The sequence below is a fragment of the Cataglyphis hispanica genome, chromosome 26 (genome assembly GCF_021464435.1).
Source record: "Cataglyphis hispanica isolate Lineage 1 chromosome 26, ULB_Chis1_1.0, whole genome shotgun sequence".
NCBI lineage: Eukaryota > Metazoa > Arthropoda > Insecta > Hymenoptera > Formicidae > Cataglyphis > Cataglyphis hispanica.
Window position 1 is genome coordinate 1,594,631 of NC_065979.1, and position 23,505 is coordinate 1,618,135.

The window sequence follows — 23,505 nt, forward strand, 5'->3', positions numbered from 1 at the left end:
TAAGAATGAGCGTCGGAAAGAACTATCAGTATGAAAAACTAGCTTAACACATGAACGTGACGATCTCCAACTACACGCTCCGCTATTGGTCCGTTAAAATAAACATGGCGGTCGAAAAGCGATGCTCGATGACATCCGGTGACTCTAGCCATTCCTGGCGCTGTCGCGCCGAATCAACATGGCGACAGTCCTTGTCGTCTGCTCTATTTGACATTTGTGCGCTATCGCAGATGTTTTTCTCGCGCGTTTTCTCGTTCTCTCGATTTCTCGCAGGCGCGCGCTTTTCCGCGTCGCGACGTTTTATCGCGAGATAACAATAATTTCCGGTCATCTTCATCCCTCTCGCGCAGAGAGACGAACGGCGGATTCGTCGATCGTTAAATTCGGCCGGTCCACACCTGACGTCGTCTGCTGCGGCAGACGCAACGGCTGCGCGAATCGTGTCGGCGCGGCGCCAGAAGAGTATGCGGGTCGTAATCGCGGTGTTGTTAACGATTTGCGGTGAGAGATAAATGAAAGGGGAAAATGTATGCCTGTGGCTCGTGAAAACGCGCGATGGGCTCGACGTGTTATTCTTGCGGGAATGGAGGCTGAAGTCAAAGTGGATCGTACACGCGCTCGAATCACGGCGGTTTTGTTATGGATTTTCGGGCGTGAATGACGTGTCGACGCCGATTGTCAATGCGAGCGGAATCTCGTATGTACGTATCTACATGCACGCATTATGTAGTACGAGTACCGTGAAATAAACACGCGCGAATCGAGCAGCGTCGTTCGACCTTATGACAATCAGACTCTGAAATGTGTATGCAAAAATATATTAAATGCCACAGGATTGTGCGAATCGATCGAAATGTTGAATGAGAAGCGACGTGATTACCCGACGTAACTCGTCTAATGGATTCGTCCTGTGCCTCCTATATAAAAGCAACTGCGGGAGGATTTGCGGATTCAATAGATTAAATTTTGCAGTTGCACACTGTTTTTTCGACTCTAGTCCAAGGTTCAAAAGTATTATTTCTCTTAAGTATTAATCTTATATGTTAACAATGTACTTAATATCATCAGTACATTATCGAGTGAAACGGATACCGAGTATCTGCTCGCATTAAATATTTGGATTGATATGTAGTCCCATAACAAGATACTTGACTGAGAATGGAACTGATACCAAAACATTATGTGATGATAAGTACTTATAAAATATGTCATTATGCATTACATTGCAATTGATTCTACAGAGGAATTTAGATACAAGCTTTGATATTTATTGAAGCACAAATAATTGACATAAACGACGTCTTTAACAACAGTGACAATGTAAGAAATTTTTTAATATTAGATGTACTTTAACAGCAAATAAGAGAGATTGCATGTTAACTTTATGTGGAAGTGTGTTTATTAATCATTTATAAATAGAAGAGATATTTCTATCATTTTCTTTGAAAAATTTTTTCCACGTTATGTATTTTGATATATACTGTAAAGAATTTTTTACTAATTATACTATAAAAAAAAATTATTCAAATAATCAAGGAGAATAGTAATGTAAAAAAAAATAATCGCTGATCTTTTGTACTAAATGCATTAGCTGCGAGTATTATGGAGCAGAGCGATGGAAATGACATCTCTAGTGTTTCAAATATCGCCAAAGTAGATGTATCTCCAAAATCAAAACAGAAGAAAAAGTCTCTTTGTCGCATACTTATGAACAAGAAGACCAAGGTCGGCTGCTTGGAACCATCGTACAAAGACGGGGATTCGAATAAAAATTCTAAGATAGAAAACTCACAACATGGATCTCAAACTAGCACTAAACTGTCCCTGTGTTGCGCCATGACTGAACGCAGCAGAACACCACCCCAGAGCTTAACTGTCAGTAGACTTTCCCCTACGACGTTAAGTCGTACTTCGGTCAAATCCGAGGTAGCTTCCATCAACGGGAATCGTCAAACGGATGTACTAGTCGAGAAGGAAGACATGCATGTTCCAAATGATCAAGGCCAGATGGCTCAAGAAACTGTAGTCAAAAGAAATAATGTAACAATGAGGAAGGAGCAGCGTTATAGTACTTATATAGAAGGTAAGCCTGAAAACACATTCTCATTATACTAATCAAGTTTTATTAATGAGTTAGGTAGAAATACGAAATTTACATATTAAAAATATCCTGTTTCTAACAAGTTAATAAATAAGCATTTCTGATTGATCGATTGAATAATAAAATAATCACATTCGCAATATACAATGGAATCTAATATTTTATTCTAAAAAAAAAAATGGTATGAAAAAATTATTCAATACTCTGATGCAATATTACCTCATATCTAATTCCACTTAAGCATTACTCCTCTTCTTTTTCTGTACATGGTGTAATATGATTTGATGATGCTCAGATGACCTTGCACATCCCCTCTACTTTACATTCTAAAGCCTGCAAAACAGAGCATTACATTTCCAGTGTATGTATTGATGTAAAGCTGTGATTATATTGTAGACGTGGAGTTAGTAACAGTCAGTTATCTTTAACATCTTATCTGTGACACACATTGTGTGCATGGCTCTTGATCAGTACAAGTGTGAATAATTCATTGAAAATGTCGAGTCCAAATAGAAAAAAGAGAAAGAGATCTTTCCTTAATAAGTTACGAAATGTATTTAAAAAGAAAGATGAATTAGAAAGGCAGACAGAATTCTATAGACAGGAGGAAATATTTGATAATAGACAGACTGACAATTCGCGAAGTGTATCTTGTAATTTTGATCAAAAGATTACACCGAAAAACGCTGAAAATAGTGAAACTTGTGTAACAGTTGTGGAAAAGAGTCCATCTGAAAAAGAAGAATATAATTATAAAAATTTATCGAATATACAAAGTGATTGTAAAAATGTAATTATTGAAAAGAGTAAAAATTCCAATCTTAATGTAGCTGATGATAAGAATGCAGATTGTCAAAAGTATAATGTTACAGAAAACGAGCGGGATTTTAAATTAGGATCAGATAGATATATGAATACAAAAATTGCATTTTTAAAACAGGAAAATGTAGAAGTAACTTGTCGGTCATATTTAGGAGATACTGATAAATTGCGCCGTAATAATAAAACAAAAGATCTTGATTCCAATAGCGCAATGTTACAACCTCTTTTTAATAATGCTAGTGTTACGAGCGATACATGTAAATTTTTAATAAAAGAAACAAAAATAGTTTCTCAAGAGAGTAGTGAAGATAGTGACTTCTCTGCAGACTCAACGGAAGACTCATTCGAAGAATCTTCAGAAGATGAAAATGAACATCTGGTTGAGTCTGAAAAAATTCAGAAATACTTTAAGGATGATTACTTTACAAAGGGAAAGTATATTACTTATTTCTTCCTGCAAATGGAACGGCAGTTCTACAATCCTATGGAAGTTTACAGTATGATTCAATATCATGAAACTGCTTGCGAAAAGCTGAGGAAAGAAGGTACAAAATGATACACGAAATTTATATGCTGCTTAAAATTTTGATTCTTATATTTTTGCTGTTTTACATTTTTTTCTCTTATGGGGTATTGAATTTTTCACTTCAGCATTATAAAATTGTTAAATTAATGATAAATGTTTATGTGTAAATATATTAGTTTTATTGGGAAAATTATATACAATTATTTTATCTAAATTAGATTAGAAATATAAATGTGTTGAGTAATAGGTATATGTCTAATGCTATGATGTTGTCTGTGCGCATCTATAATTGTTTGTTTTTTATATACTTCTATTTTCTAATAAAATATTAGGATGTGCATATATTTAGTAGGATGATTATATACATAGGTTTACATCTATTTATATATAGAACTGGAACAACACTAATATTACTTTGGGATTAGTATGGCAAATTGCTTGATTCAAATAGCATGGACTATTTTAGTTCCAAATATGTATTATTATATTTTATATTAATTAAATAATTTTACTGATGTGTACGTGTTAGATTGCACAAGAAGATTTTAAGGTGTTGATAAGTCATGCTGAGCAATTGAATGTTAACAAACTTCAATGATGTTATAAATCTGCACACTAGAGTGCTAAGATGGTGGTAGGCGGTAATTGAAGCAATTTAGTTTCATTTACGGCATTAGAATACCGTAATATTATTATGAATCTAATTTCTAGGCACAAGATATAATTGTTCAATCATATGTTTGCTTTCAAAATTATGTATGATCTTTTTTTTTGGCGCAACTATGACGTATGATTTCTAATTTCACAAAATCTCATATATAATGTATCATAATAAACTGTTTCAGGTGAAAACTCTTCTTCCGGATCATTATCGCCGAGTATATCGGGACAATTGCGTCGTAAATTGCTTCACAGAAGATCCGCGGATAATTTGATTGTAAACTCACCGACAAACTCTATGAGACATTCTAGTCCAGAATCTATTAAAAGTGCACCGATCCAACATAAGCCGCGTTCAACGTCGCACGATGCTCTATCCAAAAAGAAAGATCGTTACTTTTGCCAAATGGGAGCGTCTATGGATAGTTTAGCGAAGCAATCGTTACTCGCCGCACAAGTACTTAATTTGATTCCTACTCAGAAAGCACGAGAAAGGTATATTCTTTTTTTAAAGAAATTGGGTACTGTTTTTCACATCATTTTACCAATGATTTAACCGAATTTTATTTCGCAGAAATTTTCTTCACGGAAGGATCGCCGCCAATTCTTTACTCGGATCGGTTGAACTCGAGAAAGTATTGCCGAATCGGGAATTGAAAATTTTTATCGGCACATGGAACATGAACGGTCAGACTCCACCAAAGGAGTTGAATGATTTTATGTTGCCATCCGACATAGAGACTGTTCCCGACTTGCTAGCTATAGGAACGCAAGAATCGTGCTCCGAACGAAACGAATGGGAAGCAGCTTTGCAGGAAACACTCGGGCCATCGCACGTGTTGCTCACTAGCAGTTATCTCGGTACACTTCACCTTGCATTATTTCTGAGACGAGATCTGATCTGGTTCTGCTCTATCCCGGAAGAAGATAGTTTCTCGACAAGAACCGGAACGGCATTTAGAACAAAGGGCGCGGTAGCGATAGCTCTCATGATATTCGGCACCAGCTTTCTTTTCGTCACCGCTCACTTGACCGCACATCAAGATAAAGTGAAAGAACGGGTCAATGATATAAAAAGAATAGTTAGAAATCTTGACCTTCCCAAAGAACTACCTACCAGGCATAAAAGTAAAGGTATTCTGAATATATTACAATATCAATAATCTTGTACATTTTGTACATTGCATGTAATAATAAATGTGAATTTTTTCAGATGTAACGCAAAATTTTGATTGCGTATTTTGGTGTGGTGACTTAAACTTCCGTCTAGCTCAGCCGAGAGAAGAAGTGATCCAGTGGATCACGAATACATGCTTTCCGCAAGAATCGCCGATAAACTTGCGCAAGGATCAATTGAGAACTATTCTAAACGAAGGAGCTGTATTGCGCGGTTTCGAGGAAGCCTCAATCACCTTTCCTCCTACTTATAAATACGATCCAGGAACGCAAAATTTTGATTCCAGCAGCAAGCAACGCACTCCCGCGTACACTGATAGAATCCTTTTCAAAGGGAAGGGTCATACCAGAGGATACATCAGACGTGTTAGTCATGAGAGCGCCAGTTCACATAAAGACGGGGCTATAGAATGCTTAGTGTACGATTCCGTTCCCAGTATTTGCACTTCGGATCACAAACCAGTCTGGGGAGTTTTTAAAACTACGTTGAGACCAGGCATTGATACGTACGTGTCTATCATTTATTGAAAATCTATCAAATGACGAAAGTCATATAGCTCAAATAGTTCTATATGTATATTACACATATATCGGTAACAGTCTATATGCTGCTATCTATTTTTAGAATTCCGCTTGGCGCTGGTCTTTTCAATCGCGAGATATATCTGGAAGGCATTAGGAGGCGCGCGGCGGCAATGGATGATTCTCTCGGAACTTCAAAGGTTTGTTCGATCCAATAAAGCAATTGGATATTATTGTGAGCGTGTAAATATGCTCTTGATTATACATATATAGGAATAAAGACATTTGCCGGATTTTTAATATCTCAGGCGATACGAGAAAATGATCGCTTAAATGATCGTTTTCATAATAGATGCCACGTTTCTTTTGTTCGATTTATATATTTACTAAGTCTGTCCATTTTTTTATAGCAGTGGTAAGAAACATTTTTCTAGTAAGAGAGAAGAGGGATTTGTATAGTAGATTATCAGTGAACACTGTAAAAATCTAGTCAAGGAGTGAAATAAATTGTTCGTTTAGTGATTTATATGATGATATGACAATTTTGTAAATGTACCGTCGGTATATTTCCGATACTTGTATTGTGCCACATGTATATTAGAGAACTTATATGAGAATTTATATGAAGTAAAATATTATTGGGCTATCTGTGTGTGGCACACTCTTCAATTTTGCCAAGAAATTACAAAATAAGATGTTTATAAATTTTGTTTAATGTCAAATTTTTACAGTATATATTGATACATATGTGTGCAGTTATTATCAAAATGCAATTCGATTAATATTTAAAAAATTTCAAGAAACTTGTAAGAATTTGTGTAAAATATTTTAAAATATTGATTTTATGAATATCAAAAGAATAATATTTATAAATAGATTATGGAAATTGCTTATGGAAATTAATCATCGTTACAAATCAAGTTGTTCTTTTATTGAATTTACTGTCTTTTAATTTGAAACAAATGTTTTTATGTTCAATTTAGATGTAATACAAATTATAGACTATAAATTACTGGGCCAATACATTACAATAGAATTATATTAGTCGCTAACATTTAGAGATAATATCTCCATTTATTAAGTTTATATTCTTATTTATTGGGACCACATCCACACATTGCATTATCTCAAAGAAGAATTCACAAAAAAAATATTTTTTTTTAAGCATGTAGGATAATTGCATTAGTAATTATATACATAGTTACTAAAAATTAAAGAGAAATAGAAATTAGTTGACTAGTGTTGTCATTTTGAATTATATTATAGTTTCGAATAGTGTACAACATTAATCTTGAGAAGTGACAAAATGATTTCTAGATAATGAGAGAGATGTTCTACTTGAACTACTTCTACCAACACTTTACTGCAAATATTGATAATAATAACAAAATACGGCTAATTATAAAACCCCAAACTTCTATACAATATTGTTACACAATAACAAGTATGCACGCACAAATAAGTAAACAATGTCTATGTATCAGTATTAGATCTAACATTTTTGCTATAGCAAAAATGTGATAAAATAATTGAAGGATAGATGTGTACATGTGCTGCAACATGTAATGCAATATATTATAGTCATATTATATAATTTTTTAATACTTAACATGGCATTTTTTAAGATTTATATTTTATTTTTTAAGATTTATATTTTATTCATAGTTATCTTTTATATTTTTATTATTAGTTATGACTATTAAATTATTAAACAAATTCGTAAATACAAATGTATATTTTTCAATTTGATTATAATTTATTATAATCATATTGTCTTTGATTATTTGATTATGTTATTCATGTTATTAATTTATTTTATTGTTATTTTCGATTACTTTATATTGCACACAATATTTTCAAGAGTTTTTCTTATATAGATTTTATCTTATATATAAAAAATAGGCACAATATTATCTATTTAGGGAATATTACATATTTAGTAAATTGAAGAAAAGATAATATACATATATATAATAGAGATTATTGCTTGACAAAAAGCAATATACAAACTATTAACAAAAATATAATGTAATTATATACATGTTGAACAGTATAAAAAATATACAATATATATAAAAATTAAACTTCACAACAATACATATGTACTTGGGGAGAGTGGAGTTTAATTTGCTTAAAAAGTTCCAAGAATATTGCAGAACGTTTAATAGAGAAGAAAAAGAAAGTGCTTATACTTATTATAGCATAATGTATTGAAAAAGAAAAGACAAATATATAATGTACATGTTAGATAATAAGTGAATTGCAAGTATTTTAAGAAAGATGTGATTCAATATTTATTGCTTAAATTATTATATGCATATGTATTCTATTGTTTTATTGCGAGTAAAGTATCAAAAGATGAAAAATGATGAGGTGCTCGTGCGTGCTCTAAACAAAAAATTAATGTAGAAAAATTAAAATAGAAAAATGTTTCCATATGTCCTGATACATTTCGTGTCGGGTTACATATTTTAATGAACTTGTGATAACTTCTTCTTTGTAACTATGTAGACAGGTTTTCAATCTAGGTGCCTAAAAAACATCTTTTATGTACTAATTCTGAAGCTTCAATAATGAAGCAAGAAAAAAATTGTTGAGGTCAAGATCCTTAAGTCTACTGAGCAGGTTGCCTTAACCATGCCTTATCTAAATCGTTACATACATAGTTATGTACTCAATATGTATGCTTGCAATTCTATTGAGATTATATTCAATTCAGATCTCTGGTCTAATTAGAAATAAAATAAAAAAATAAGGTAAAATAAATAATCTATGTTGTAGTTATATTTGATTATCTAATTATCAATATGTATGAATTGATATGCAATGAGATACATAAACATAATTTTATATTATAATTATATAACATCACACATATACACACTTGTTGATGGGTACACACTGGTTTATTTATATTAATTATATATTTAAAAAAAATAGAAAAATAAAACAATATTGTAAAACATAAACTGTAAGTGCCCAGTCATGCCCAGCATAGATTATTTATTGCCTATATATAAATTATTTTCAAAATATATAATTTTAACTTAATAAAGTTTTTGTTCATGAGGATATTCTATTATGCATATGCGTTATAAATTATATATTTATTATCAATGAGTGCTTTATAGCATGGTTTAATATATGCAATAAGAGATTATTTGAGACATTTAGGTAATTAGTAATGTGTGATGCCTGCCCTTTTTATAAATGTCTTGAAACTCTTACTGTACTGTGATACCTTTTCAAACGTACATGCAAACCTGTCAATGTGGAATAAAGTATATATCTAATTATCTCCATCATAAATCAGAAACGCACAGGATTCGATCGCAAATCCTAAAAAATGGACAGCATAAAGCACATCGTTTTATTTTGTTTACACACAATACGCGTGTATATTGATTTGACAAGTAGAATTTTCTCATAACAAAAACATTCTCATAATGTTTTCGTTGTGAGAACGAAACGAATTCTATTTAAATGTATTCGACTATATGTTTAAATAAAAACACTTAAACGTGTCATCGCGCCGAGATGTTTATATCTCCTGATCGGATTATTTTTGACGAATCAAACAATACAAGTCAATACCCAGATAGCACACAATATTTATGATAAATATTTATAAATATTTTTTACTATTTACTTTTTGAAATATTATATAAATATTTTGTATATATTTTGTATACATTAAGAGAAGAAATGATAAAATTTATTCGATAGATTATTAAAATATATACTAAATATTTTATATAATATTTATGATAAAAAAAAAGTAAAAAATAAATATAATAATATATTGTAAATATTTTTCAATATTTTTATAAATATTTTTATGATATTTATGATAAATCTTTATGATTTGTTAAATCTCTAAGATCACAAAAATATTTATAAAATATTCTATAAATATCTATAAAATATTCAAATAATTATAAATATTTTATAAATATTGTGTGCTGTCTGGGTACATTTTAAATTTTCCCGCTATTTCGACAAATAAAGGTGCTGTTCTCTAGAGCTGAACCGAACTGAACTTACTGCACTAATTCAGAGTTTATCTTTCTCCTTCCAAGGTGGAGAGAAAAAGACAAACTGTGAATTCTAGTGTAGCCAGTTCATCTATAAACAGATCCATAGAACCTATTGTATTCCACTTTTACAAAACGCAGTTCGAATCGCTAGTATCGTAGTTAAAATCGTTCAAAAGAAATAATACCATCTATAAAAAAACATTAACGGTAACGTGATTGGGATTTCAATTATGTAGAAACTCTATCGGGGAAAATTTATTTTCAAATTTCATATTTCTATCTCGTGAAAAATAATAATTTTAATATCTGGGCCGTCCTATAGTATCGAGTAGACCATCTACGTGACTCCAGCTTGTCAGTGGAGATTGCATACCGCGAGAATACCGTGTGCTGCGCGTTGTATGTATATATCAGTGCGTATGCGATTGAAGCAGTTTGGTAACGAGCGCAACCGTTCCGTCACATTCGCCGCCATTTTGTTTATTTTCGCGTGACAGAGAGAGAGAGAGAGAGATCCGCGAGAGCGACGTACGTACGGGATCGGCTCGCGTATTCGTTCGTGCTGTTTTAAGGCAACGTCCAGCTTCAGAGAGCTGGAGACAAAGAAAGAAAACAAAGCACCGTTCAAGGGACAACAGCACGGGTGAAGGAGCTCGCAAGTCGCGCAGGAGAAAAGTCGATCGAGAGAATCGGAATCAGCGCGCGCTCAAGATCCGTGAGCGACACGAGCAGCCGAGAGGAGAGAGAACGGAGCAAGCAACGAAGTGAAGTTGGTCGTCCACCGCGATCTTTGTCGTCCATCGCATATACACGACGTAATCGGAGATATATATATATATATATATATATCGTGTCGTCGCTGAGGGCCGGTAAAACGGCGTAGCGAGAACCGTTCCTTCACGGATCGCTCGTGTGTGTGTGTGTGTTGTGTGTGTGTGTGTGCGTGGTGCGTGCGCGGATAGGGGAGGAGGAGGAGGAGGTGCGCGAGGCGCCGGAACGTGAAGCGAGACGACGGCTGCCGCCACTAACACCACCATCGTCACTACTACCACACTAGCACCGCCAGCAGTGGCAGCAGCACCATCCGCTATTCATCTACTACTACCAACCACAGTACCACCATCATCATCATCATCATTATTATCATCGCAGACGTCTCCGTCGCCGTCGTCGTTACTACCACCGCCGCGAAGGTAGCCGCGATCGTAGCCGTGGCGACATTCGGGGGAACGTGAAGAGAGAGAGAGAGAGAGAGAAAGAGAGAGTACGTGTACGGGTAGTACGGGTACTCGAGTCGTGGACCTAGCGATTTAATAACACACGGGGTGGAATATATGCTGTGGGCGTCCCCCGTACGAGTGGGGGCACTTGATGGCCGCAGAAATTGGGCGAACTGCGAGCAAACATCTATCGTCGGAGTGCGGTAAAGCGACGTCGCTGTCGAGTCCCGGTGGCGACGTGAACTTGGATAACAGTCGGTTGACTGTAGGAACGGAACAGCAACGGCAATCGTCGCCGTCACCGCCGCCGCCGCCGCCGCCACCGCCGCCACCGCTGCCGCCGCCGCCGCCGCAGCAGCAACAGCAACAGCAGCAGCAACATCCACAACAGAGACGTACGATATCGGCGCGCCAAATCAAGAAACTCACTACTTACGGTAAAACGAGAACCGCAACACCGCCTTGTCGGAATCGTCCATCGTTCGTGACAACCGCGCAACCAACAGCGGACAACCAAGATCAACAACAGCAGCAAGCACCGATCAACGCAGACAACGTAACCTCGACGGCGGAGGCCGTCACCGAGGTACCCGGCGCCATCAAGACGACCATCAACATCGGCTTCGCGATGAACCACGTAAACGACCAGGAGAATCTCAAGCAGCTCAGCCTCGCACCCGTTCAAGTTAACGAGGTCGAGGAGATGGACACGCAGGAGGGTGAGTGCGCTGTTCGCTCTCTGTCTTTCTTTAGAATTTATTTATCTTTCTCTCTCTTTCTTTCTTTCTTTCTTTCTTTCTTTCTCTCGTCTCGCTTCGCTAAGAACGTAAAAGCGAGCCGCTTTCAATAAGAGAGAGAGAGAGAGAGAGAGAGAGAGAGAGAGAACGCTCTCTCTCGTCCGCCTCGCTACTTTTTTTCGAATTTTCTTTCTTTTTTCTGTCCAACGGCAAGCAATGCGCCCAACGATTTTTATATTTAGAGAGAGAGAGAGAGAGACTGCTTTACATGCATTCTTAAAATTACTCCAAGGGAGCAATCCATAGATTCGTTCGGACATTGCCACTGTTAGCACATCGCACGACATGACTAATAGATACATATAAGGGACGTGTACAGCTGGCTTTTCATAGGTGTTAATTATTGCCGATGGCGATTAAGCACATTTTCGCCATCTCCATTTTACTTAGGTTTCACGGAAACGGAAGATTTATATCAACGACTTTAGCGATATATATATATATATATATATATATATATATATATATATATGTATATGATATGTATATTATAACTATCGTAAAAATATTATTTATAGATTTTTTTTCAAGAGAGGAAAAATCGCGCGCATGCCTTTTTTTATGCTTTTTACAAGAATGTCGAAAATTGTATTCTACATTAAACCACGGCAATTTCTATATTGCATGTTATTTTATTTTTGACATATTCCAACCTTAGTGTTTTATTTTATTTTATTTGAAATGCAAGACTCTCACATGTGCATAAATTTTTTTTTTCCCCGTGAGATAAGGAATGTCTCTTAAATAATGTACACATTATGTTATGGCAAAATAATGAATATATCTGATTACATAGGTAATACAAAACGGCACGTGTTACGTCACAGTTTTATTATCGGAAATATTCGTGGATAAATAATCATACTGTTGATAAAGGAAATTGTACTTTATATATATAGCTACTGAATAAGTAGTCACTATATTTCATTTGCCATTTTCATATTTCCGAACATGAATAAATTGGCGATACATTGACAATTCTGTTTTTTTCATAAAATATATATATATATATTTTTTTTTTAGAATCAAACAAATATGTGTTGTGCGAATCGCGAAGTGTGAATATTAACCAATTAACCTATAGCTTTATGATCTTCATCTGACAAAAATTTGTTTTTTTTTTTTTAATTTTTTTTTTTTTTTAATTTTTCCACCAATCATACTGTGATAATTATTTATTAACGAAACATTCCACATGAAGTATTCTATAAATTGTAATTTTCATGTTCTTATAAAAAAGATCTTGCAGACTTGCCATACAGCTTTAGGTAAACTAATTACTTTGTATCAATATTGCACCATATTACAGAATTTGAGTGCAAAAATGTATTATTCATATTTTCAATGTATACATAATGGTTTAGCATACATATATTGCAGATTGCTGAATTAATTATTATAATTGCATAAACATTTATTGTTTGTATAATCTATATTGTGAAATTTAAGGTTAACTTCTACATTAATCTATATTGCGAACATATTGTGCGCATCACTCTTTGTTTGTCAGATTTATTTATTTTGTTGGTAAAAGAAAATGGATATTATTCTTATAGAAACTCCAAATGATGGTGGGGGAGATGGAACAGACAATCGTCCTATAAACGGTGAACCAGAATTAGCGTGTATAGTTCAAGATCAAGAGATGGAAGAAGGTATAATGATTTTTCTTTAATATACCGACTTTGTTTAAATTACTTTGTAATTTAGAAATAATCTTACATAATCTTAAATGTATAAAATTTTTATATTATTACGTATACTTTTTATTTTTCTATTTATATATTATTATACACTTTCTTTATTTTTCTTTTTTAGATGAGGCTCGATCCGAGGCGACTTTCCGATACACTGTTGAGAATATATCCAAGATGAAAGATTCACAATTATCACCTGCATGTTATGTTCGCAATTTACCATGGAAAATAATGGTGATGCCACGGTCAAGTCAGACACAAGAAAGACAGCCACAGAGATCACTTGGGTTTTTCCTTCAGTGTAATGGAGAGAGCGAATCGACATCATGGAGTTGCTACGCTGTCGCTGAGTTGCGTCTGCTTTCTTGTAAAGAAGGACAAGAACCATTTAGCAGAAGTAAATATAATTCTTGTTCTTTAATTTTCTCATTTTAACGTATATCACAAAATTATATTGATCTAAAATGACTCTTTTTCTCGCAATAATATGTAACTCATATTTTTTATAGAAATTCAACATCTCTTCTATAGTAAAGAGAATGATTGGGGCTTTAGCCATTTCATGACATGGCAGGACGTTTTGGATCCTGAAAGAGGTTTTATCAAAGATGATTCAATTACGCTTGAGGTTTGTAATATATTTTTATTAATAAATATTTTTGAAATATTGTTCTAATAAAAGATCAGAAGATCTTTTTCAGAATTTCTTATTTTAGCTATCTCTATTTATTATTTTAATTATTACTGAATTTGTATAATTTAATTCTTTTGCAAAGAATTTGTTTACAAATGATTATATGATTTCACACATATGATTAGCATATGGGTTTTTCAAATATTTGTTGTTTGTGATTTGTTTAGGTTCATGTAGTGGCTGATGCACCCCATGGAGTAAGTTGGGACAGTAAAAAACATACAGGATATGTAGGATTAAAGAATCAAGGTGCTACATGTTACATGAATTCTTTACTACAAACTCTGTATTTCACAAACCAGGTCGGTAAAACGTAAACTTAGAAAATATAATATTCCTATTGTTTGAATATATTTTTGATTAATGTTTTTTTTTGTTTTTTTTTTTTTTTAGTTGCGAAAAGCGGTGTATAAAATGCCAACAGAAAGCGATGATTCGAGTAAGAGTGTTGCGCTAGCCTTGCAAAGGGTTTTTCATGAGTTACAATTTTCTGACAAACCTGTTGGTACAAAGAAATTAACTAAAAGTTTTGGATGGGAAACGCTGGATTCTTTCATGCAGCATGATGTTCAGGAATTTCTACGTGTGGTAAATACATTATGCATTTTATTGCATTGTCATTCTATAAACTAGTTGTTCTATTGTATTAATACATACATATATATAAATTATTCTTGATATTTTTAGCTATTAGATAAGCTGGAGAGCAAAATGAAAGGAACATGTGTGGAAGGTACAGTGCCAAAATTGTTTGAGGGAAAAATGGTCTCTTTTATCAAGTGTAAAAACATAGACTACAAATCCACAAGAGTTGAAACATTTTATGACATACAATTAAATATAAAGGGCAAGAAGAACAGTAAGTATTAGGATTGACATCATGTTTTTGTGTGTGATACATAAGAGATAGATATGGATAGATTTTTTTATATTTCAGTTTACGAGTCTTTTAGCGATTATGTGAGTACAGAAAGTCTCGACGGCGATAATAAATATGACGCAGGAGAGCATGGATTACAAGAAGCAGAAAAGGGTGTAATCTTTTCCTCATTTCCACCGGTTTTACATTTACATTTAATGCGTTTCCAGTATGATCCAGTTACAGATTGTTCTGTCAAATTCAATGACAGGTAAGAAATTGAAAGAGTTTATATCAATTTATTAAGTTACATAATATATTTGCCTATCATAGTTATAGCATATAACGCTTTTAGAGTTATATTTAAAAAACAAAGATATAAATTTCTATAAAGTCTAAAACATATCTTATTTTATGTTTTTCGTGTAATTATTTAAACTTATCTTTTAAGGTTTGAGTTTTATGAAAAGATTAGTCTTGGCAAATATCTACAAAACAAAGAAGCAACAAGTGCAGATTACACATTACATGCAGTTCTGGTCCATAGTGGTGACAATCATGGTGGACATTATGTTGTATTTATTAATCCTGCTGGTGATGGCAAGGTAAGTGAAATATGTGTTTTGACATCTATCGTTAATTAAATACATATTATAAATCTCTTCTATTTTCTTAATATATTTTATGTATACATACCATAATTTTATAACGATCTATATTTTGAATTCTATATTTAAATTTTAGTAACTAGTTATTTTTATATCCTGATCAAAACAATAAATTAATTTGTCCTTTACAGACTTTATATTTTCACATCTTTGATACTTACAAAATGTTATTTTTTATAAAGAAAAATAATTTTTTTTTTTTTTAATTTCTGAAGGCATTCCATGCAGAATAATATATTATCTTCCTGGTACATTTCTTTCAACAACAATTGCATGATTTAAATATTACATTAGTATTAATTTTTCTTATTAATTTTTTAATTTGTTACATTAATATAATGACATTTTAAATGACACTGAAAATTGTTGTTTCATCTATTCTATGACAGTGGTGCAAGTTCGACGATGATGTTGTCTCGCGATGTACAAAGCAGGAAGCTATCGAACACAACTATGGTGGTCAAGATGAGGATATGTCTATGGCTGTGAAACATTGCACTAACGCTTATATGCTGGTTTACATAAGAAATTCAGAGCTGGAAAACGTTTTGCAAGAAGTCAAGGAAGAGGACATACCTCAAGAGGTCAGAAACGTCCTTCAAAGAGAGCTTTCCCAGGAGTTGAGCGACTTTGAACGTGACAAAGACGCGACAGACTCGATTAAAGACTCACACACAGAGACGACGACTCTTCGTCCATGCACTCAAAATCCTCGAAATCCAAATCTCTATATTCATGATTTTTAACCAACAAATGCCGATATAGGGGGGAATAGGCGAAAGGAATAAATTACTTGCGTTGCTTCTCGATCAAATTCTTCCTGAAGTTTAATGTTGTATCTACAACAGTGAGCTTGCTCATAGCATAGAATTGTTAAACTCACATCAGACTGGGAGTATATATATATAGATATATATATATATATATATATATATATATATATATATATATATAGATATATATATATAGATGAGAAAGACTCGAGGAGATTTTCTGTCCTTGTTATGATATATATTTTGGCTACCACACATTGATAATTTAATTTTTGAGAGATTCTACATAATAGTCTGTGTACAAATTACAGGATTTATTTGATAAAATTCAATATTCTATTATATGTTTTTTTGAACAATTGTTATGAATTTTTTGTCTTGGATTTTCTTAATAGAGATTTATGTTACTATCAGCTTTGAACTGCTATATTAATAAATGTTAACATTATATAAATATATCATATCCATTTTTCAATTGTATACATTTAATATAATACTTGACGCAAAGATCAGACATGCTTTATCAAACTTGATTTTTAATGTAATAAATTTGAATATGCAATGAAGTAAAGATGATTTAATAATGTCTGGAAAGATCCAAAGGTTCATATAAAGTGATTTTGTAAACACATGTACATTAAAATAATGAAATGAATTGCATGTTATATAGAGATTTGTTTTATATAGAATACCTTTGACGTCTTTTTTTTTTTTGGACAGGATGAGGATTTTTTCAGTGCAGGCGGTCGAGGCGTATATAAGAAAATCACATACATGTGATTTTTTATTTATTTTTATTTTAACTCAATTTTATATCGGTAACGCAAGGAATTAAAGAGAAAGATTCATGATTAATGTGCGTGTTACTATTTTGTCACTCTTGTCAGAAACGTTTATCTTGGATTAGATAAACTTGAAGTCTGATCGTCAGACTAATATCGTGATGAGCCTTAGAATTGTTTTGGGAATGTTTTATTGTAACAAACATTGTATAATATTATAACAATAACAAATTTAATCATTGTACTGTAGTATATCAAAACCGTGAATGAAAAGTGAACAAACATATCGCAAGAAAAAATTGGATATGTGTGAGTAATTATATAAGAGAATTAGAAAAAAGCAAAAAGAGTTATTAGTGAGAATATAATAAGTATCGATTCGAGCTGACAAGTTTTAGCTCTTGCAATATATATATACAGAAAAAAGAAAAACCAATATAAGTAGTACTTGTCGGCAACATCAACTTCCTTGATATGTCTTCTTTAGCGTATCCGTTATTTAACTGAATCATTTAGTGAGTGAGACATAATGTGATTTATATTACTCATCTCTTCGCGGTTTTTGTGAACTAATATTTAAAGTCGACACACATACAAAATAACGAGTAAAATAAGAACTTCGTGTTTCAACAAAGAATCACTTAAACAACTCGTTAATTAAAATCTCTTCGTGTTAATAGTGATTACGATCATTGACAGATGCTATCTATATATTTATTTGTTGTTATATATTAATAACTAGAGGGAGAGAGAGAGAGAGAGAGACAGAAGAACGCTAAAGCATTATCGATAGAGTAAATACTTTATGATAGCTTTAATCGTGAGATATCTTTAAATGCTACATCACTATTTTATATATAAAAATAAAAAAAGAAGAATAACGAATAAATTGTTGGATACTAGAAAATTTCACAGGCAGCAATCGCGTTAATTTTATTTATTTTTACCGCTATTCTCTTTTATCTTCTCTATATGATTCATAAGTAATGGAGATATTCCAAGTTACACAAAGCATCTCCACACTACTATAGTTACACATTACATTGTTATAATTATTTGGCATGGGTGGTGGTTATAGTGTTTTGATAGGTATGTATTATGCATGCACATAGCTAAATTAAGATATTTTATTGTTTTGCTATTTATTTCTGATCAACAATTACATATTCTGGATATTGAGACATGATAATGCAGCATGTAATTAAAGTGATATAAAATTTTCATATGTCACACTTTTTTTGCCATATTTATTATATCAATTTTTTATGTTTAATTACTAACTGTATATATATTGTGTGATATATTTATTAGCCAGCAAGAAATAACTGGGAACCATCACTCACCGCCAAATAATTTTTATTGTGTAATTGTTTGACTTGTGGTAGTCGATATAGCGGCAGATGAACAAAATTAAAATTACAGAATGAAAAATGTACCGTCATTCTTTTGATGTTTCGAATACAATCTGTTCTCGAATCTCAAAAGCATGATACATTCTTTTTCTAAAAAAAAAGGACCAAATTATATAAATTTAAAGATAGTCGAGGAAAAAATGATCCAATGAGAACGAAACGAGTACACACGTGGATAATTTTAATTTTGTTGGTCTAGCTGGTGGAGAGGCTGCAAGAGGAGAAGAGGCTGGAACAGATAAGAAGAAAGGAAAGAACGGAGGCATACTTGTACATGACCGTCAATGTCCTTCTCGAGGATAGCTTTGACGGTCACCAAGGGAATGATCTCTACGACCCAGAGCACGCTTTATATCGTGTATTTCGCGTACGTAAGCAGGCCACTGTGCACGAGTTTCTCGAGCTACTGAGTGATAGTCTGGTAAGTAAGCTTAGTAAAGATATTTTGCGTTTTCTACTTCTTTACACGCTGTTATATCGCTTAGAGATTGATCTTGTGCTTATAAGTGTATCAGGATTTATTTACAAAGTAAATCGATACTGGCATGTAATATATTATGTATCTAATATAGTATATTTCTTGTACTATTACTTGTACTATTGTGTGAACCATACAGTGGTTTATTAAATTATATTATCACGACGGTAGGTAAAAAATTTCAAAAGAGACGACCTTTTTTCTTTTTGATATAAGAATAGAAAGCAATAGAAAGAATATTCTTTTTTTTTTACAAAATGGTGTACATTTTTTTAATTATAAAACACGTAAATTAACATTGTAAAATTATTGATTCTGAAAACAGTTCTTTTATTTCAATTTTCAGTTTAAAAAAATCGAAAAAGTGATAAAGAGTGAAATAAAGCAAATATTTAATATCATTAAATTTATTCTGCAGAAATATCCGATAGAACAGATTCGCATTTGGCCATTTAGTCAACGTTCGAATCAAACCTGCAGACCTACATTAATCGAGCCGGATGCTGATCTTCAAAAGCCAATCATCGATTGCGCGGAAAATCATAATCCGTGGAATGTGTTCGTCGAACTTGTCCCTCCAGATTCTGACATGACGGCATTACCGCCTTTCGACAAGGATACCGATGTTTTACTCTTTTTTAAACTTTATGATCCCAAAAATAAGAAAATCCATTACTGTGGTCACCATTATATGCCTGTTGTAGCCAAAGTCCGTAAGTGAAAATACTTATATAATATGACTGTATTAGAAGAATATAATACATATTCTTCTTTCCCATATACTATGTACTTTTATATAATTAAATATTCTCTAATCTCTGCATAACTCTGATAATAAATTTTGCAGAGGAGCTTATACCAATTTTGAATGAACGCGCGGGATTCCCACCAGACACAGAACTTGCTTTATATGAGGAAATTAAACCAAATCTAGTTGAGAAAATAGACAATCTAACAGAACCCTTGGAAAAAGTTTTGGAGGAATTAATGGACGGTGACATTATTGTATTTCAAAAGGAAGGAGATAATGAGATGTATGAACTTCCAACATGTCGAGAATATTTTAAGTAAGTTGCAACTTCATTTAAAAAAAAATATTTATATTTTTTATAACTCTAGTGTGGGAATTGTATCTCCGAATCTATTAAAACGTTTGCTAATCTAACAATTCGTATTTTCAGAGATCTCTTCTATAGGGTAGAAGTAACGTTTTGTGATAAAACGATTCCTAATGATCCAGGTTTTACGATGGAACTTTCGCTAAGAATGACGTACGATCAAATGGCGAAGGCTGTAGCACAACGAGTCGGCACAGATCCGTACCTTTTACAATTCTTTAAATGTCAAAAGTAAGAATTCATATTTTTACTTGTTTTTTAATATCAATTATAATACATCGAGAGGTTTCGATTACTTTATCTAAAAATCTCAACCTTAAATTTTTTTTCAGTTATAAAGATTCTCCCGGCCATCCTTTAAAATGTACATTCGAAGGCACGCTCAAAGAATTGGTTTCGTACTGCAAATCGAAAGTAAAGAAATTATTTTATCAACAGCTCAGTATTAGAGTGAACGAGCTAGAAAACAAGAAACAGTTTAAATGTATATGGGTCGGCCCGTCACTTAAAGAGGAGAAAGAGATTATACTTTATCCGAATAAAAACGGTACCGTTGCCACTCTGCTCGAGGAGGCTAAGAAGCAAGTAGAATTATCGGAAAACGGATCGGGAAAACTGAGGATATTAGAAATAAATTGCAACAAACTTTTACCCGGTCCCGGAGATGATGTACTTTTAGATAACTTAAACTCGTCAGGCACCAAGCTGTATAGGATAGAAGAAATTCCGAATGACGAATTACATCTAGCGGAGGGCGAAATGCTGGTTCCTGTTGCGCATTTTCACAAAGACGTTTTCTCAACATTCGGCATACCCTTTTTCTTCAAAATCAAGAATGTGAGTGATCTTTCGAATTTAAATCCTTTCACGTATATATGTATAATATTCATGTAACACACAATGCATTTTAATGATCATAACGCTGTATTTTATAGGGTGAACCTTTTCAAAAAATGAAGGATAGATTACTAAAGAAATTAGGAGTTCAGGAAAAAGAATTCGAAAAGGTAGGCATCCTTAACTAATCTTTTTTGATCTCTTATGAGAATTCATAAAAAAACTTTGAAGTTTAAGTTCGCGGTGGTGTCAATGGGCAAACCACAGTTCATTATCGACTCGCCGGACTGTTGTATCAAAATCGACGATTTCCTTCCTAGATTTTCCGGTCAGAGTAAGTATATAACATGTTTCTATTCTCTATTTTTTAACGCATGCGCATAAAGTGAGCGTCAAATAGTAGTCACATAGTCTCACTATATTTAGTACATAGTACATTACAATATGATGCTGATGAAGAATAAATTTTGTAGTTTATCCACTTTTAAACGCAGGCACATCGCCACACAGGCCTTGGCTTGGCCTGGAACATGTCAACAAAGCGCCAAAGCGCTCTCGTATCAACTACCTCGAAAAGGCCATTAAGATTTACAATTAAATTTCCACCACACGAAGAAGAAATTAAATTAGGCAGCCACTCATAATAATTTATATACGATTCTGTATAGTAAGAGAATGACGTCTGACATACTAAAGGTTGGAAAATGCGTTTATGTATTCGTTTCTTCAGATTAAAATGCAATTTAATACTGCGAGAACGATATCGGAAGGTAAATCCAAGCTTTGTATACGATGGATTATAAGATTGATTATGAAATGTGCAGTGCTATTTTATGCATCGTGGAAGAGCGATAAAATAGTTCCTCGATTCGAATTTGTAAAAGTTTTATTGATCCGATGCTTACTTTAGCGTTACTCAGTACGGATTTTCGCCTAGACTTCGAGAACGTTTGATTATAAAATGCACATACATTGTACCTAATATTATTGTGTCTCTGATAATTCTCTCTAATAAACTATTTCTTTCTTTTTTTTAATTTTATTAGGAAAACGTGACTTTTGTGTGAGAAATATACCGGCTTTTATCCTATCACGTAAAATCTGTATATAATTGTTACATCCCAAGAGATACCGTATTATGTTCTGCATGTAACATCTAACACTCGTAACGTATTATTGGTATCGAGAAAGATTGCCTACACACTCCCCTTTTATGCCGTATTTGTATTCAGAATATTTAAAATGTGGGGCTTGCCATTAATATTGTGCTAGAGAAAAGAGCGTTGTCACATTTTTAATTTATCTGAAGATTTCGTGACGCAAAATATACCGTTTCATAAAAATTCTAACATTTAGGAACAAATCTATTCTATTGATTTGAAATATAATTCAAGAATTTCCTTCTCTCTTGTATTTTCTTCGTATTTTTCTCGAACAAAATGTAGAAAACTATTTTATTTCATGTCACGTTATAAAAAGAATATTAAAAAGTAGAAAGTGCGTAAGCAAAATTTCTAAGTTATCTTTCCTAGAGTAATATTCTTCTGTTAAAATGTATTTTTTGTGAGTTTATCTTGTACATTTTTTACGGAACTATAATGCCAGTACGTAAAATGCAAATATAAAAGGGTATACAGATATCTAAAACATAAAATTGACAAGCAATGTTTAATCTAGACAAAGAAATTCTCGACGAGATGCAAACACTAGTTTAAGCAAATCATATATAATAACGTATTCGGATTTTTTTTTTATGAACGAAACAACCGTTCCACTTTTGAGAAGCAAAATAGGAAATAATGATTTAATCGGCAAGAAATCATCGTAATATTCTCTTATTTGATCAAAAATTAACAACTTTTATTTTTCCTTTTTATATTTAATTTATAAAATACGAAAAAGAATAGATCTCGCGCGAATTACTTTCAACAAAGTAACCCGCATATTGCGCAAGAGCTCTGCTATTTGCGAATCCTTATTAATCATTTTCTATACCTTACTGTGATCAATTGAATTTAGCCAACATGTATTTAAACATCATACCGCCACTTCTCAAATATTTGAAATAGTTTAAATGTTAATGTCAAAGAAGAGGGATATCGAGCTTTCTACGTATGCATTATTTAATAAATTTCTTTTTATGTTAAGAAATTGTTTGTTACTCATAAGTTTTTAATGAGTTAGATCTATAAGCTATACAGATGTAGTTCCAAGTTATATTATTTTGAACTTAAAAGCTGTATTTCTTTTTGAACTTAAAATATTGCAAACTACTTGCAATAACAAAATTATATGTCATAACAAAATCATAACATGTTCAAAGTGC

General features: G+C 32.8%; 2 protein-coding genes across 8 annotated transcripts; both read left to right on the top strand.

The window, feature by feature from the left end:
* The first annotated feature begins 46 nt into the window (after positions 1–46).
* On the top strand, positions 47–9,334 carry LOC126858574 (inositol polyphosphate 5-phosphatase E). 4 transcript variants are annotated; one of them, XM_050609019.1, is made up of 8 exons: positions 47–1,003; positions 1,242–1,320; positions 1,592–2,083; positions 3,250–3,468; positions 4,295–4,604; positions 4,684–5,243; positions 5,323–5,791; positions 5,911–9,334. In XM_050609019.1, exons 3-8 carry the CDS (start codon positions 1,603–1,605, stop codon positions 6,023–6,025), a joined length of 2,154 nt encoding a protein of 717 aa, XP_050464976.1. In that variant the 5' UTR covers positions 47–1,003; positions 1,242–1,320; positions 1,592–1,602; the 3' UTR covers positions 6,026–9,334. The 4 variants fall into 4 exon arrangements, with proteins under 4 accessions (XP_050464976.1, XP_050464975.1, XP_050464977.1 ...); XM_050609018.1 differs by having other exon boundaries at positions 47–1,320; XM_050609020.1 differs by lacking the exon at positions 3,250–3,468 and having other exon boundaries at positions 50–1,320.
* Positions 9,335–10,138: 804 nt separating this feature from the next.
* Positions 10,139–22,214, top strand: LOC126858569 (ubiquitin carboxyl-terminal hydrolase 7). 4 transcript variants are annotated; one of them, XM_050609003.1, is made up of 18 exons: positions 10,139–11,783; positions 13,418–13,516; positions 13,680–13,955; positions 14,068–14,186; positions 14,420–14,554; positions 14,646–14,840; positions 14,940–15,111; positions 15,190–15,382; positions 15,563–15,716; positions 16,169–16,363; positions 18,946–19,167; positions 19,643–19,937; positions 20,072–20,291; positions 20,406–20,573; positions 20,675–21,179; positions 21,278–21,349; positions 21,411–21,513; positions 21,653–22,214. In XM_050609003.1, the coding sequence occupies exons 1-18, from the start codon at positions 11,216–11,218 to the stop codon at positions 21,775–21,777; spliced, it is 3,816 nt and encodes a 1,271-aa protein (XP_050464960.1). In that variant the 5' UTR covers positions 10,139–11,215; the 3' UTR covers positions 21,778–22,214. The 4 variants fall into 4 exon arrangements, with proteins under 4 accessions (XP_050464960.1, XP_050464961.1, XP_050464962.1 ...); XM_050609004.1 differs by having other exon boundaries at positions 21,417–21,513; XM_050609005.1 differs by having other exon boundaries at positions 10,140–11,783; positions 21,674–22,214.
* The last annotated feature ends 1,291 nt before the right edge of the window (positions 22,215–23,505 follow it).